Source organism: Vanessa atalanta, chromosome 9, assembly GCF_905147765.1.
Source record: "Vanessa atalanta chromosome 9, ilVanAtal1.2, whole genome shotgun sequence".
Classification (NCBI taxonomy): domain Eukaryota; kingdom Metazoa; phylum Arthropoda; class Insecta; order Lepidoptera; family Nymphalidae; genus Vanessa; species Vanessa atalanta.
In genome coordinates, this window is record NC_061879.1 from 13,262,339 (window position 1) to 13,279,583 (window position 17,245).

At 40.2% G+C, this 17,245-nt stretch overlaps 2 protein-coding genes across 2 annotated transcripts in view; both read left to right on the plus strand.

Annotated features, from left to right (window-relative positions):
• Window positions 1-1,006, plus strand: part of LOC125066324 (silk gland factor 3-like) — a 58,619-nt gene extending 57,613 nt beyond the window's left edge. Inside the window, exon 9 of the mRNA XM_047674367.1 lies at window positions 78-1,006. Within this exon, the coding sequence (XP_047530323.1) occupies window positions 78-308 (231 nt within the window). The 3' untranslated portion in view covers window positions 309-1,006. The remainder of the gene's footprint in view (window positions 1-77) is intronic.
• Window positions 1,007-8,641: 7,635 nt separating this feature from the next.
• LOC125066255 (syntaxin-1B-like) lies at window positions 8,642-16,998 on the plus strand. Its single transcript, XM_047674260.1, has 10 exons — window positions 8,642-8,729; window positions 9,095-9,430; window positions 9,599-10,269; window positions 11,061-11,150; window positions 12,677-12,770; window positions 13,023-13,274; window positions 14,550-14,623; window positions 15,163-15,300; window positions 15,495-15,605; window positions 16,790-16,998. The coding sequence occupies exons 3-10, from the start codon at window positions 10,234-10,236 to the stop codon at window positions 16,859-16,861; spliced, it is 867 nt and encodes a 288-aa protein (XP_047530216.1). The 5' UTR covers window positions 8,642-8,729; window positions 9,095-9,430; window positions 9,599-10,233; the 3' UTR covers window positions 16,862-16,998.
• Window positions 16,999-17,245: the final 247 nt, after the last annotated feature.

Below are 17,245 nucleotides of genomic sequence, written 5' to 3' on the forward strand. Positions count from 1 at the left end.
ATCGATACGTGACGTAGATCACGACGGCGGAAATTCTCGCGATGCGTTAACTAACCGGAGTCCCGCGTCATTTCCAGGAGAAGCGCATAAACCCTCCGGCGGGCGAGGCGGGCGGCGCGTCGTCGCCGGGCGGTGGCGGCTCGCTGCTCCCGCTGTCGCACCCCCTGCACGCGCTGCCGGCACACGCGCACGTGCTGCCGGCGCACGCGCACGCGCACGCGCACGGGCCGGCGGCGGCCGCGCACGCCGCACTGCAGGCGGCCGCGCTGCAGCCGCTGGCGCTGCTGGCGCGCCCGCCGCGCGACTGACCGACACATATCTTGTAAATACCGCCGCCCTGTACAGACTCAAGTGTACATACAGTCTTAGTCCGCCGCGCGTCGCGCGCGTCTGCGCTCGGGCGGCGCGGACGGGCGCTCGCCGGACGGGCCCGCCGCCGTGACTCGCGGAGACGTAACTGGGACGTGTGAGGGTCAGGGGGGCAGCTCCCGTGGAAGGATCGTGATGGAAGATGAAAATTCTAATTTTTTTAAATATTCAGCAAGTGACAAAGTACGGTTACGATGCTCCTTCTGGTACGGGATGTCAATAATAGTTTGTCGTGTGACCGTACGAGCATCACGTAAACCAGTAATATTGAGAGGGTAGTTCTAAGAGTTCCGTTAGTAACAAATAACCAGCTTCCACTTCCTCACTGGTGAAGGTAGGAAGGCCTAGATGGGTCCCGCCCCTCTGACCCAACCCAGTTACGCCTGCAGCGACTGACGGACGCTCGGGGGAGTCCCGCAGGTCGCGCGCGACGCGTCTAGCCGTAAGAGATAGCGTAGCGCATTTAGCTCGTAAGTTTATATTATAATGTGAATTCTATTTATGTGAGGCGGTCTCCGCCGTGTACAGAACCCATATCACTTAGCGCATAACGCGTATGTAAGGTGGATGTGTAGAAAACTATCTATATGTTGTAATAAAACATGATAGATGACGATGTCTTTCATTTCTGTCCTCCTGTTCCAACGTAATTTTCGCAACTTAAAATTTCACTCATTTAGGATAAGTTCTAGTGGTCATCAGTACAGTCATTGCCACTCACAGTGCTCAGGTCGAATACCTCAGTAGCATTTTTAGAAAAAATAAATAAATAAAACGCTATAAACTTTTAGTCTGCCACTTTAGTGTTTCATAAACTATGTGAACATGTGAATGAATTATTGGTATTGCTACCGAGCTCACCTTGCAGTAGGTCGCGTCCTAACTCCCCACTCCTGAACATATCACAGAGCAACTATATTATCATTTCATGATATTATACATTTTCAGATTTTAACATTTTTAAATATTATTGTAAAACGTGCTGTGATAACAATCGCTGTAAAATGACTCGACAAATTCATCGAAATGTCGATGTTTTCGTGCGTGTCAGATGTTCACTTATGCAAAGAATATGGTCTGCAAGTGTTTGACGCGGACGAGCGGTATCACAGTATCTCTGTTTGATAAATGTTTATTAGAGAGTAATGTTGCAATAAAGTTAATAAAGGTATATTTCATAAAATAAAATAAAACTTTTTTTTTTCCTTATATCCTTCAGCGGGGTGGTAAAGGGATGAAAAGAAAGATAAATGGTCGAGATAATTCGAAATTTACGCTAATTGGAAAAAATAACAATTATTGAAAATCAATAAATAAATATGAAATGCTGGTCTAATACTTGGCAACGAATTATATATCCGCCGCGCACACTCGAGGGGTAGAGAGCGGCGACGGAGCCTTGCAACTACAATCGTCGAATCATCGAAAACCCTCAAATGTAAAACAAATATTTACAATGGTTTTATTAAAAAATAACAATCAAAGTACAACATATATCTTTATATAAGTATATAAATCTTGTGTACGTGCGTAAGTGAACTCCACCAAAACGAAATCGGAATAAAATGTGGAAATTTTTTATTTGTCCCGAGCGATAGCGCTGCGGTCGAAACTAAATAAAATTCTTATTTCACCCGCACGAAGTGGGCGCGGGGGCTAGCAGTGTTATAAATATATTATTTAAAATCATCAAAATTAAACATTGTGGCTAGCTTGTATGTAGATGCCGGGAAGTAAGTGGTAGTGCCACACTGCATACCTTCGGGTTGCAGCCGAATGGGCCGGCACGCCCGGGGAAGTACCACTCTCTCACTTAAAATCGGCGTGAAGTGGTAGCTATGTTACCGCGTTTCGTCTGGTATGTGAGAGTCCCGGAGGCCCGATACCCCCCCCCCCCCCTTAAACATGATGGTTGTGCAGAATTTGGTTACATTACCCCAGGAGGGTACCATCAGCGACTGCGGTGGAGAATCCCTCTCTGGGCATCCATGCTCAGGACATACACCACCTGAGCAGGGATGCCCAGGCTGCCCTCCGAATTCTGGGGGGGGCAATTTTGCGCTCGCCACTGTTCGGGGCAAGCGGAGCAGGCATCATAAGGCAACCCCTACCACCCTCACTGTGGACTTCTGCAACATAAGGGGACTCAACTCGAACTTGAACGCCGTCCACTTTCACCTTGAGACGGCGAAGCCGGCCTTGCTCTTTCTTACCGAGACTCAGATATCTTCTCCTGCCGATACGACTTTTCTTTCCTACCCCGGGTATAAATTGGAACATTCCTTTGTACCACGAGCTGGGGTGTGCGTTTACGTCAGAGATGATATCTGCTCTCGACGCCTCGGCAGCCTTGAAGGACAGGACCTATCAATTATCTGGCTGCGTGTAGATTGTGACGACCATCCGCGAATCTACGCTTGCCTTTATAGGTCCCATAGCGGTAATGCCGAAACCGACCGACTGGTTGAGCACGTCCAAATGGCTACAGATTCCGTACTGCAGCAGATCCCATCCGCAGAGATCGTTATTCTTGGCGATTTTAATGCCCACCATGCCGAATGGCTTGGATCGCGCACTACCGATCATGCGGGTAGATCTGTTCTCGACTTCGCTTTAGCATATGATTTGACACAACTAGTCCCCTCGCCAACGCGAATACCAGACGTGGAGGATCATACACCTTCCCTGTTGGACCTTCTGCTGACTTCCCATCCGGATGGCTACCAGGTTATCGTCGAACCCCCTCTGGGCTCGTCGGACCACTGTCTCGTCCGAAGTACAGTGCCGGTTGCGCGTTACTCACGACCTCGTTTCGTGGGCTGCCGCCGAGTGTGGCACTACAGGTCAGCAGATTGGGATGGGATGCGGTCCTTCTTTGCATCCTACCCATGGGGGCAGGTTTGTTTCTCGCCGGATGATCCGAGTGTTGTTGCTGACTCTGTTGCCGATGTGGTACTGCAGGGTATGGAACTATTCATTCCGTATTCTGCGGTCCCCATCGGTGGCAAGTCCCAGCCCTGGTTTGGTCGTTTCTGCAAAACGGCTTCACGCAGAAAATGGGAACGCTACCAAGACTGGGCTAACGCATCAGCGTCTCGTGATGTAAATACCAGCGCAATCAGAAAGGAATATAACTCTGCCTCTAGGTCCTTCAAAAACGTGATTGCTAAGGCGAAGACGGAGTACATTGGCAGAATTGGCGAGAGACTGGTGCGCCTCCCTTCAGGAACACGTGCGTTCTGGTCTCTCGCCAAGGCTGTCTTAGGGAATTTCTGTCAGCCTTCCTTACCATCTCTGCACAAGGACGGTGAGTCATTGGCCCATACAGCGAAGGAGAAGGCTGATCTTTTAGGCTCTCTCTTCGCAGCGAACTCGACTCTGGATGACCGAGGAAAGTCACCACCAACAATCCCGCGGTGTGATGCCACGATGCCGGAGGTTAAATTCCGGCAAAGTGCAGTTCGTAAAGCACTTCTTTCCTTGGATATTCATAAGTCGAGTGGACCCGATGGCATCCCTCCAATCGTGCTACGGACTTGTGCTCCCGAGTTGGCGCCGGTCTTAACGCGTCTTTTCCGGCAATCCTATGCATTCGGCGTCGTCCCGAACTCCTGGAAGACTGCTTTGGTGCATCCGATCCCTAAAAAGGGCAACCGCTCAGACCCGTCCAATTATAGGCCTATAGCCATCACCTCCTTGTTCTCCAAGGTAATGGAGTCCATTATAAACTGCCAGCTCCTGCGGTACCTAGAGGAGTACCAGCTGATTAGCGACCGCCAGTACGGTTTCCGTCGGGGTCGCTCAGCCGGTGATCTTCTAGTTTACCTTACTCATAGATGGGCGGAAGCAGTTGAGAGCAAAGGGGAGGCATTAGCAGCCAGTCTGGACATAGCGAAGGCCTTCGATCGCGTGTGGCACAAAGCGCTTCTTTCGAAGCTTCCTTCCTATGGGCTTCCCGGGAAATTATGCAATTGGATTACCAGTTTTTTGGCAGATCGGAGCATCAAGGTCGTTGTCGACGGTGCATGCTCTGACTTAAAATTCGTCAATGCTGGTGTTCCACAAGGCTGCGTTCTATCACCCACTCTGTTTCTTCTGCATATCAATGACTTGTTGCAAATCAGTAACATTCATTGCTATGCAGACGACAGCACCGTAGACACCTCATACACCGGCCGTGCTAATATTTCTCGGGAAAACGTCGAAGAAAACCGGAACAAACTTGTATCTGAAATCGAGTCTTCGTTAAACAAAGTCTCGAACTGGGGTCGGCTAAACCTAGTTCACTTCAACCCCAAAAAGACGCAAGTTTGCGCGTTAACTGCTAAAAAAACACCATTTGTCGTATCTCCACGATTCGAGAACATTCCGTTAGCCGCTACAGCTAGTATCGGAATACTTGGCGTTGATGTTTCGAGTCTCGTTCAGTTCCGCGGTCAATTGGAAGGCAAAGCCAAATTGGCATCAAAAAAGCTTGGTGTGCTCAGCAAGGCAAGACAGTATTTCACGTCGGCCCATCGTCTAAGACTATACAAGGCGCAAATTCGGCCTCACATGGAATACTGCTCTCACCTCTGGGCGGGTGCTCCCCAGTACCAGCTCCTTCCATTTGACCGTATCCAACGTAGAGCGGCTCGAATTATCGACGATCAAGCCCTTTCCGATCTGCTTGATCCTTTGGCTTTGCGTAGAGATGTTGGATCGCTCTGCATCTTCTACAGAATTTATCACGGGGAATGTTCCGAGGAATTGTTCGAATTAATCCCGGCTGCTGAATTTCACCTTCGGACATCTCGTCAAAATTCCAAATATCACCCGCACCACCTAGATGTCCGAAAATCCACAACAGCGCGATTTTTAAGACATTTTCTGCCTCGCACAACCACTCTGTGGAACCAGCTTTCGCCGGCGGTTTTTCCGAACCGATATGACTTGGGAACCTTCAAGAAAAGAGCGTACTCTTTCCTGAAAGGCCGGCAACGCACCTGCAAGCCCCCCGGTGTTGCAGATGTCCATGGGCGGTGGTAGTCCTGAACCTATAAAAGTACAACATATATCTTTATATAGAACTTTTATAGTGAACCTATAAAAGTTATTGAGTTTTTCTTACAATAAAAATCAATAGCAGCCCGGCTATTGGAAGTCGATAGTGTTAGACTTTCGTCAACGCGCTCTGCCATCGAACTCGAAATTTATAAAATATATATTAATAAATAAAGCATATTATTCAACACAATAACTGCAATAAATTATATTTTGATAAGACAATTATAGTTCTATATATTCGCACCCGTAATCGTATCAAATTTAAATGTTTTATGAAATGTGTACATATTGTACCATAATTTATTCTTAGGTAACTATTACCACATAAGTAAACATTCCAAACTAACTAATTGATTTGAAACAAACAGCTATATCGTATAAAATAATACAAACGGATCTAGACACGCGGAAGCGTGTCAGCCAAGTTCTAGTATAGCAGAACTGGCGTGCAGCACCGTGTGTAATATTACACGAACCATTTGGAGCCACTTTTGACCTCCTCATAACTCAAAAACTATTTGACATAAATGTGTCAAATTTGGCTCATATATTAAGACTTGCGAGATACATATGTGTTCCAAATTTCATAAACGCATCTCAAATGGTTATTTAGATATTAACGTCTAAAAATCGTCATTTTTATCACTGACTGACCTATAGATCAAAACTATAACCTACTTCCAGGTGACCTAGAAAGTTCAAATTTGGCATGCAGGTAGATAATTACGCCAATATAAAGGAAAAAATCTGAAACTGGTAATTTTTTATCATATTATTATAATTTTTCATTTTATTGGATCTATTAGGAACACTTATATATTTAGTTCCTGTAATAACTGTAATAAAAAAAATTATGTAAGAACCAGCAATCAAAACTTATGACAGCCGGTCTTAATGTGGATTTTAAGGTCTTCACGTGAATATATAACAAGTTGAATACCACCCTTAAGTTTTTTAAATCCAAATATTTCCGTTTTATTACTTATGAGTATAGCCGACTTTCGTATTTATTACGTTATTAAATAGCATTTAGTGCACATCAATGGCGCAAAATCATTATACTTAAAAAAAAAAAATAATAATAGGCATTTCGGTACACAGCCGGAGCAGCGGGATAGGAGCGTTGCGATTAAACCTTAACGCGGACGTGTCTGAGCGAGTGGCAACCGCGCTCATAAGAATTATTTCAATCCCTTCCGATGGAAGCTGCCTAGTCTATTCGACTGCATATTTTTGTTTGAGTATACTAGTATACAACAATAAAATAAGTTTCGTGAGACTGTAGTAGAGTATGTATATCGTAACTGGAATGATTTAAGTTTGTACTCTAGCGCTACAAACGGGGATCCTTATTGCTTGGAAGAACAGTATCGAGCAAGCATGCTGATGTCAGTAAAGGACTGGTGAATGGATTCAATGGAAAAATAGAGAAGATACATTGGGGACGTCGATAACAGCAATAGCGCACGTAAAATAACAGTTTAATTTAAACATACTTTAATTTGCGAACTAGAAGTCAAAACCAAGTTACAGATATTAAGTATTGTACATATATGTTCAAAGGAAACAATTCTCTATTTGCTTAGCATATTCTACTACTATAAAAAAATCACAAGGCCTTCGCCTTGACGGTGCTCTTTTCGACATAGGCTCCTCTATATTAAGTTAAGAGCAGGCTTACGTTGGCCTCTCTAGAGTTAAAAACTTAGATGGAGTACATCTTATCAATTTAGGTCCAAGTCAAATCAAGACACAAGAGAGCTCTATTGTAGAGTACAACCGTTTGCGCACGTTATACCACCCCTACTTGGGCAAATTAAGTATAAACAGAAAACGCGTAAAAAAATTCCGGTCACTGAGTGGGCAATTCACTCGAACATTTCAGAGGTACCTACAAGAACAATAAGAACGTATCAAAAAAGACAATTATACCCCGTAAACATAGGAAAATAGAATAGTTTAACAAAAACCATTTGGTATTAATTTTGTTATTAATAAGTACCTACTAATAATTAATACAAAAAGTAGTGATATCCCATCAAAAACATAAATGTAAAAATGAGAGCCAAGTTAAATATTATGATATATACCTTGGTTGTTGTCTTCAACGACAAAAGAAGTGAGATCTAAATTTGTGCCAAGTTAAAAAGTCCTTTCTGAAATTTATTTATAACTACATAAAATATCATTTCTTCTTATAACTTGGGGTAATATATTGTTGCCTAAGGTCTGACTTGGCTAGTTCTTATATGTTTATAAACACAAATTGTAGTTTGTGTTTAGAATAACAAATTATAACTCAGAACATCTAAGAAGAATGGAGGACAGGTCAGTATTGCTTAGTTAGTATACGTACATTAAGAGCTGCGATGGTCCAGTCTCTAGAAAATATGAATCTTAACCAGATATTGCGAGTTCATATCCAGACAAGTACCATTGAATATTTGCGTGCCTAATTTGTGTTAATAATTCATTTGTAACAGGCTTAGAACTTACGAAGGCTATAATATAATTCGTATATGAGAACTAGCCAAGTCAGACCTTAGGCAACAATATATTACCCCAAGTTATAAGAAGAAATGATATTTTATGTAGTTATAAATAAATTTCAGAAAGGACTTTTTAACTTGGCACAAATTTAGATCTCACTTCTTTTGTCGTTGAAGACAACAACCAAGGTATATATCATAATATTTAACTTGGCTCTCATTTTTACATTTATGTTTTTGATGGGATTACGATGTACGTAAGCGCACCCATGCGTTGTAACATCTTGATAACCTGAGCTTATGATATAATTCGCCTAACTAAAATTTGGAGCAATTATATCGAAACTGAATTGATCTTAAAAATCGTAAGGCGTTATGTGTATAATTTAAGCAAACATTTTTATACAAACATTATTTAATACTTTTATTTAAATAAAATGTATGTCATTAAATACGAGTGGAGCGAATAAAACTCGACCTAGAGAATAATTCGTACACTAAAGACTAATAACTCAGTATGAACCGATGACGAAACTAACGCCATCTAGCTGTGGACGGGTGTATTATTACGAGATATAGTAATTGTCTGACGCCATCTGTTTTATTGTCAATTTAGAACTAATGTATGTGTAAAAGTACTCTAGTATTCCCGCGATTGCTATGTATAAAGTTTTATAATATATGGTCAGCAACAGCACGGATACCTCTTAGATACAACGTGTATAGTGTATAGACACAGAACCGTACTGATACATTTTTTATTCGCACAGAATAGGAAAGAATGTCAATCTATAAATTTTACCCGAATAAAAACAATGACAACAGGTAAGTGTTTAGAGTTTCGGATAACATTATTAAATATCAGGCGTGCTCGGTGTCAGATGGAATTGTTGTCTTGGTGTGTGCGGATGAAACCTCTTAGTGCAGATTCTGCTTGATACATTAATAGAGAAATCGGGTCACCTTTGGAATCTCTGTAGCGCACAAATGTTTCAATGAGCGCGTAGGAGTCATTGCTTTTTATTTATCTAAAATAATGAACTTCGCGTGTTAATTTAATACAAAGATTCCTTCTGAGCGAATTTGTTGTAGTCTGCCCACTCACTACGATCATGTTATTTTTTAATACTTTGCTGAAGTTGTAGTAACTATAAAAAACCCAGTATTTAATTTAGGAAAACCTTTATTAGGTGTCCGGATAAAATATGTGATCAGAGCCGATACTATAGTTTTGTGCTAAGGACATGAGAGGCGAAAGAAACTCCGAGAGTGTAAGCGCATACACACATATACTACGACATCCTATAAAATCACTGAATCGCCCGCCGGGAACACAATGTCGTCGAGTCTATTAGCATTGAAGGTATGCTTCATATAATAAGATGTGACCTGACACGGTTTCTTCTATCGAAGCAGTCAACGCAGCGTAGTTTCGTCTCCTACTGCTGTCACTTTCCTCGCCTTCTATGATCTATTGTGCAATGAACAGATTTAGAGAGATTGTGCAACATTGACATGTTGTTAAGGTTAGTTTCATTGCCACGATTGGCCAATGATTTAGATTTACAACAATTTAATCTTTAAATCGCACCCAATTCGTTTCAATTTTTATTTTGTATAGAGCATAATTATTTCGGGATTTATGGTTCCGGGCAGGAATTGATTTTCTTTTTCTACGTAACTAATTGTTTAAGCAAACGTCTGGAGCGTGAAGCGAGGCGCACGGTGGCGATCCCGCGACCGACCGCAACCGAACGCGACCTGTGCCAACGTGCCAATGAACTATCGCTGTCGGTGCTGGTGACTGGTGCCCGCCTTGTGTTAAGGAGAAGCGTTAAAGTTATCAAAATGATATACTTAATGTTTAATTTCAACGCGTACATAAATTATTAAATAAGTATTTCTCATTTCGGACTTACGAGTTAGTTCCGATGTAAGCATTAGTTAGCCAACAGGCGATGTAGCTAAAGTGCAAATGTAGCTAAATGGGTCTTTGTAACATAATACGTTCATATGTTACAAAACTTGACCCACTTCAGAACAAACGTCATGACAAGACGGTATCTACGAGTCGTTAAACTCCTCCGCTAACTCTGGCTGTAATATCCGAAGTACTAATACAAACAAGCATCTGCAGTGCGAGACAATGGCTTGACCTTAATGTACGCGTGATATCACAATTGTTATCAGTTTGCGATTAGATACCGTCGCGAGCGCACCGCACGCCACCTCGCCGCCCGACTCGCGCCGCCGCGCGCCGGACACCTGCAGTCACAGTGTCAGTGGTCACGACGCTACTCCGACAGCGCAACCGTCATCGCGCTGTAACATGAGGAGCAAGGATCGGCTGGAGGAGTTGAGGCATGTGAGTAGGAATGCCATAAGAGGCTGTCACGAGTTCTAGGGAATCGTTACAAAATGATTAGTTAATGTGATATTGATACTTTGGATTCGTAATGAGACCATAATAGACTCGATCGTCCACTATCAATATAAATGCGAGATAGTTCATGTTAATGCAATGTGAATAATTATAATCGTAAGTAAGTTTTAAGCGACTACGTCACAGTCAGCGTGATACAGATTTTAAAGACATGACAAGAGTGCAATAAACATGAACTACATTATCGAATGTGTGTGAGCGACTCGTACAATATTTATGAGTTAAAATTACATACAAATAAGCTCGATAACTTTATTTGTCAGTCGGAAGACATTAGTACAGAGACCGAACATTTGTACGGAATTAATTAATAAATCGTCAGCTATTTGTAACTTTGGAAACACGAAGGTTAAAGTCGTTGAAGTACGGTATTTGTCATTCGATATAATATGATAAGGTGAGAACTGTGATATTCGAGTGTAAACTACAAGAGCACCGACACCTCGCCCTCCGCACTGAGCCGACTGCTCAGTCGCTGACTCTCGATGTTATGTTTTGTCTTGGCAATCCTTCATATTATTTACCTTCTTATTTACCTTATAACTTTGATAATTCTGAACTATAATTTAAATGTGTCCTATAATATCATTTAAATATTCTCAATTATGTATACATCTCTTGAAGTTCATTATTTACTAGAAATAGTATCATCACGTACATAATATTATTTGATTGCAGAAACTTGTATGAACATATGTCGGTATTGTTTTCAGCTGGCGAGCAATGCGGGCGTGTACAACGAAACGGTCATGGAGGTCCCGCCAGAGGAATCGAACGTCGACGTCGACGACCTCTTCAAAGAGGTCAGTTTCATTTTCTGTTCGTGCTCGGATGATATTATTGGATTAATGAGAAAACGAAGAAAAAATATATGATGTAATGAGCAATTCCCATTGGCAAAAAAGGAAATAAAGCCTAAGAGTTATCAAAACGACTCGAATGGTTACGTTACCTTAAACAAAACTTGGAAATTTTCATTATTTAAAAATGTCACATGCGTCTGGCCGTATTGTTGTCCATAAGTACATTATTTCAAGTTTAAAATACAATCTAACGTAACCGTTTGTCGGGGCACGTGTAATTAATGCGCGCGTACCGCCCGCGCCGCCCGTGTGCCCATTGTGTTAATTAAGCTTATTAATTGTTTACGCAAAACGTTTATAATACAACAATAACAGTTTCATTTGTTTAACCTACATTCTTCTAATTTGGTCACATACATACTAGGCTCAATACTTTCCTCTCTTTTATCTTGGCTTATCGTCGGTGCGGTGCGCTCTGCACTGTTGCTACTTTGTATCGCCATCTTAAATGATTTCGTAAGGCAGTACATATAAAGTACGGTGATTGTTGACTCAAATGACTGTCACACAGCACACTATTCACTAAATGGTGTACGCTCGACGGCCTGTGCCGGCGCACGGCGCGCGGCGCGTTGCGGCTCAAGGTGACGGAGATGCGAGCGTTGCGCGTTGTTGACATTAAACTTTATTAATCCAGGATGACATCACGTTGCTCACTCCATCACTCCACGTAACATTCAGGATCATCGTATTACAATGTGTCACTTCAAATCTAAGCGACTCAATAAATTGTTACGAGGCATGTTGCAGTTTACATGTGACAGAGTTGTAACGTGATGAGGCAAACGTGCGCGAATAATGAATAACAACTTAATGAAGGAATATATTTCTGAAAACTACTCGTTCCACTTGATAAGAATGAAAATATTTAGTTTTTATGATTTAAAATAAATATTAACTTAGTATTTAGGTACTATTACACAGTTTTTGATTATACGGAGAGTCATTAAATCAAAATATCTTGTTACAAGCCTGTAAATAATCTTTTGTTGTATTCTCAATGTAGCATTAACCGTATTATTAATTTCACCGGCAATATCGCTCACATTGCAATACTAATAATAATTTTATATCCTACACAATTATCGCGAATATCAGACAGAACCCCGACTCGGCATCGTACGACTGCATCGTACCTACCACATAATATAATTACCTAAAGCTACTAAATCTACTTATTCGAATTGTAAACTGTGTCGTCGCTATCATTTCTGTGTTTTTAGAGGCTAACCAATCCCTCATAGAACATGTTATGCCTGGACTCTAAGTACTTTGTTGATCATTGACGACCAGTTCCTATAAGTATAACCAAAATAATAATTATTCATGAACGTTATATATCTGCAATCGTAGTAGGTAATTCCTTTTGCGTGTGATTTTCCTCTTCAAAATATTATTAGTAACATATAAGCAGGCTGGTTATGGAAGATAGAATGATAATAAATGAGAAGCTCCGGATATTCCAGGTGGAGAGCATCCGCGGGTGGATCCACGAGATGAACCACAACACCCAACTCATTCGCCGCCTACACTCCGACCCAACTTACCACACGAACAAGCGTTAGTTTTTTTATTCTTATTTCTTTCTATTTATAAAGATTTTTGTGATTGTATTGAATTTTAAATTGGTTACGAAACATCAAAAACTTAAAAGAAGTTTTTCAGAAACACAAGCTTAGTACAATAAAGGTACTTGTAATTTAAAGTGAAAAAGTTAATTTGTAATATTCTACAATATGTTATTTTCCAAATGATATTAGGGATGCAGGGATATTTTATATTAATTAATACAATCATTGAAATTTGATCCAGACTTGCAGGACCAACTGGACTCGGTGGTGTCGCAGTCGAATGCAATAGGACTGAAGGTGTGCGGAGCGCTGCGCCAGCTGGAGGCGCGTGCGCGTGCCGCGGCCTCGGCGCGAGGCGCGGCGGCGCGCATCACGCGCCTGCAGTACGCCGCCACTCGCCGCCTGTACGCAGAGGCTCTCGACCGCCACCAACTCGCACTGCAGCTGCTGCGCGACTACCAGCATCGTTTGCTGCAGGATCAAATTAAGCTCAGTGAGTTATAACATATAAATATCGTTGTACTAGTTTTTTATTTATATTTACATTATGGGCCTCGTTGCCTGCCAATTGATACATCATCAAAGATTTTTACCTCTACAGATTACAGTAACCTCATCTAGACAATCTTTTAGATGCAAACTCTACTATGATAATTGTGGAGTGATGGAAGAGTTTCGTAAATATCTACTGTACAAATAGCTAGTTTTCATGAAATCTTGGGTGCCTTGAGTGCAAATTTATACGACTTTTTTTGGGAACAAATTTGTATTTAGTTCTAGAGGTAAAGCGAATGATTGGACTTCTCTGTACTAGTTTGTGTCGTCGACGGCACAAAACTAAACTGATACATAACAATTTCAACTAACGGTCTAACTTGTAAGCGTTGTTAGCGTGATTAGTTAAACTGTGATTTCTCTCTTTCAGTCATCATTGATTTGACTTTCGAATGAAGTAGACACAGCATTTGTTTTGATCACCCCATCTATACACAAAAATTATGCTTAAAGTGGTTAATTTTATATTAAAATTGCCCATTATCAGTGGTAGGTATAAATGTAATGAAAGAGTCAGCCTTATTTAGAACCCGTACTCTAGTCTAGTCTACTGCTATAAATTAGGAATCAGTACATTATTTCGCTAGTCTGTATACTATATAAACACAGGTGACGCGCTGCGTCTTCGCCTTCGTGATACACTATTATTGATGATATGTTAACATGATGGGTTTGTTTTTAATGAATCCTTAATTTTCGTTATGGAAAGGACGATTATTTAGTTCGCACTCACACACATATACACACACATATATATATATATATATATTTATCTCTCAGCTCAACTCTCAATACGTTTAACTTTTCAGAGAAGCAAAGGGTTTTAGTGATATATGTTTAATGCCCTACACAAAATAAGAAAGAAAATAGAAAATCTCTCGAAATAAGTATTTCCATACTCCTAACACGTTTCATTTATAAAGATCGACTATAGTGTAACTGTATTTACTTTATTACGGCAAATAATGAATTCGAAATAAAACTGAATAACGGCAAGGGGTGAACGATCGCTGGTTACCTACTTAAGTTGCATTAGCGAAGTGTAAACGAGCGTTAAATTCACTCTCGACGTGTTAAATTATTGTTCATCGTGAGAAATGTGGCGGTCAACGCCACATGAGCCTCGATTTGTGACGGTACCTACATTCACTTTTAGGCATATTATAACTAAAAATATATTAGGTATTTAATGTATACAATTTTTATTTTTCAGCGAATCTCACAATATCCGATGAAGAGTGTGAACATCTTTTAGAATCGAATAATATATCTCTATTTGTGGACAACGTGAGTCTCCTTTTATTTTAACTCGTACATAAACATAGTCATTTGCCAGTTTTCATGGATTTTTATATCAATCGAAACGAATAAACTCAAACGCAGTTGTAATATAAACGTCGTGAATATGAGCTAAGCATTGTTATGTAGAGTACAATTAAAATATAATTATTTATTTTAACCAGGTGACTTACAGGTTGAATACCTGAGGGTATGTAGTCACATTCGGCATAAGACTGACACCTACCGCAAAAACACAACTTATTCGACTGTGGAATGTATTATGTCAAGATTCCCGTGCAAGAATAACACTGTCTTATCCCCATACTTAGTTTCCAATATTAATATTTACCAAATATTATACGAATCCGTACAAGATTATTCAGATGTTAAAAAAGAGAGGGGGTAGCTTTACATAAATATTATAAGATGACTTATAGAAGCGAAACAACATAGCATCATAATAGTAAATAAAATGTTTTTTTTAACAAACCTATGTCCAAAGTTTGCCTGCGTGTTAACTTAGCCTTCGTCGCTAATCGTAACAGTTACGCGCGGAGACGGCAGAGGCGCGACTGGCTCTGCGCGAGGCGGAGGTGCGGCGAGACGAACTCGTTCGCGTCGAGGCCTCGTTGCAATCTGTGCGGGACCTGTTCGTGCAGCTCGCGCACCTCGTCGCTGTGCAAGTGAGCTTTCGTCAAAATAAATCAAAATAATAAAAAAAAGCAATTGTACTTTTCCCAGAACTACGACCCTATTTATTTGTTGTATAAGTTTTTTTTATCTAGGTAGCAAATAAAGTCAATATTAATAATGTGTTTCTTTAAATAAAAAAACTCTAAAAAATATTATCAAACAAATATAAGTTTTTTTTTTTTAGCAAGAACAAATCGATAGTGTAGAATACTACGCGCTGCAAGCAACTGAGCACGTGGAGAGCGGTGGACAGCAACTACTTAAGGGTACAGTCAGTCGCAGGAAGGCGAAGAAGGTAAGATACTTCCTGTAATTATTTTTGAACTTAAACTAATCTAAGTTAAACTATTTAATTTTTAAATAGTTAAACTTAAGAAAAGCTTACATTATTAATTAAATTTTATGTATATTAATAATATAACAATGCAAGGAAAGGTTGTTTATTTATTAAATCTTTAGTTCATTATAAATATATTTTATTCTAAATAACAATTCTTGAATATGTACATTACTGCCTGACAACGGCTTCCGCATGCGTAAGAAATAGTATTCTGCCAGACATTCGGCCACAGTGGTCTAATCCATTATTTGCTCGATAAGATAACGATTTCATAGGCAGTTAAATTACGATTTATAGTACAGTGATACGAAATCAAAAATATTTCAAAATTCAATTACCCAACAGAACTTCAATTATATCAGTGGATAGATTGAAACCAGCATACACGCGTATCGACTCAGAGGTCAGCGACCAGTTCAAAATGCAACAAACGCGTAGCGATGAAAAAGAGAACATCTTGAAACCCAGTCAAGAACCCGCCGAATTAAAAAACAATAAATTCAAAATAACTAGAAGTGACAGAATTGTACGCCCAGTAGTTAGATTTGCCAACTAGACAAAAGTGCAAATGTAATACAAACTGCAATAATATAAATAAGTCAAAACAACAGCTGACTTCATTACTTATTTATTAATATATATATATATATATATATATCACATTTAAATAAAGGGGGAAACTATGTAGATAACCTACATTAACATCAGCAAGTTCTGCAATGACGCATGTTGTAACCTACTACAACGCAATTTGTAAACTTTTAACGCATCAAAATGTATATCAGCAAATTCTGTAATGACGCACGTTTCTAACTACTATAAATATACAACGCTTCGAAATACAGATAGCAATAGCAATCAATAAATCAATCAATCCGTTATTCGCGCATCTCTCGACTTTTACTTATCTCCTGCACACCAAACTGGTCTTGTCACCACAGTGTCATGTAGCAACGAACAGTACTGCAGTATCTGTGTATGAGGAGAGTTCAAGTGCGCTGAGTAAAACCATAAGACCATGACCCAAGTTAACCAGATAAAATACATATAACGTGTCCAAAATTATATGATTTAAAACATATTGAATTTGAAATGTTTAGTAAGTAATATATTTTCCTAATTTAATATTGTTATTACAGAAAAAAATGGGACTTATTATTTGTCTCGCATCTGGGTTCCTCATAGTGCTGCTGGTGCTCGTGTGCACGTGACAGACAGCAGGGCGAGATGAGCGTGGGACTAAAGTGCATGAGTACCGCTGGGAGCTGGACGGGTGAACGAAGCACTTAATTAATTATTTATTTATTGTACAACCTAGTCATGTTACTAATAAATTACTGTAAGAATGCATACGATTTTTTTTTTTTAAATCCAATTTTCACTGCCTTTAAATATACAAATCATTTTGTCTTCTGATATTTACTTGGTAGGTAGGTACCGCTCATTCATATTGTTCTCGGTTTCTACAGGCACAAGGCATAAAGCATAACATTCAGGTTGGTGGCGCATTGGCGATGCCTATGGGAAGTAGTGACCAATTTAAAATTAAACGAACTTTTCAAGTGAGTGAGGAAAGTGAAGTGAGTTGTGTCGGC

What these genes read in the sequence shown, in the direction of transcription:
- LOC125066255 (XM_047674260.1), top strand. Translation starts at nt 10,234, where the DNA reads ATGAGGAGCAAGGATCGGCTGGAGGAGTTGAGGCAT. An exon ending in AACTTACCACACGAACAAGC is followed by an intron (nt 12,771 to 13,022) that starts GTTAGTTTTTTT and finishes AATTTGATCCAG; the next exon opens with ACTTGCAGGACCAACTGGAC. An exon ending in CGCACCTCGTCGCTGTGCAA is followed by an intron (nt 15,301 to 15,494) that starts GTGAGCTTTCGT and finishes TTTTTTTTTTAG; the next exon opens with CAAGAACAAATCGATAGTGT.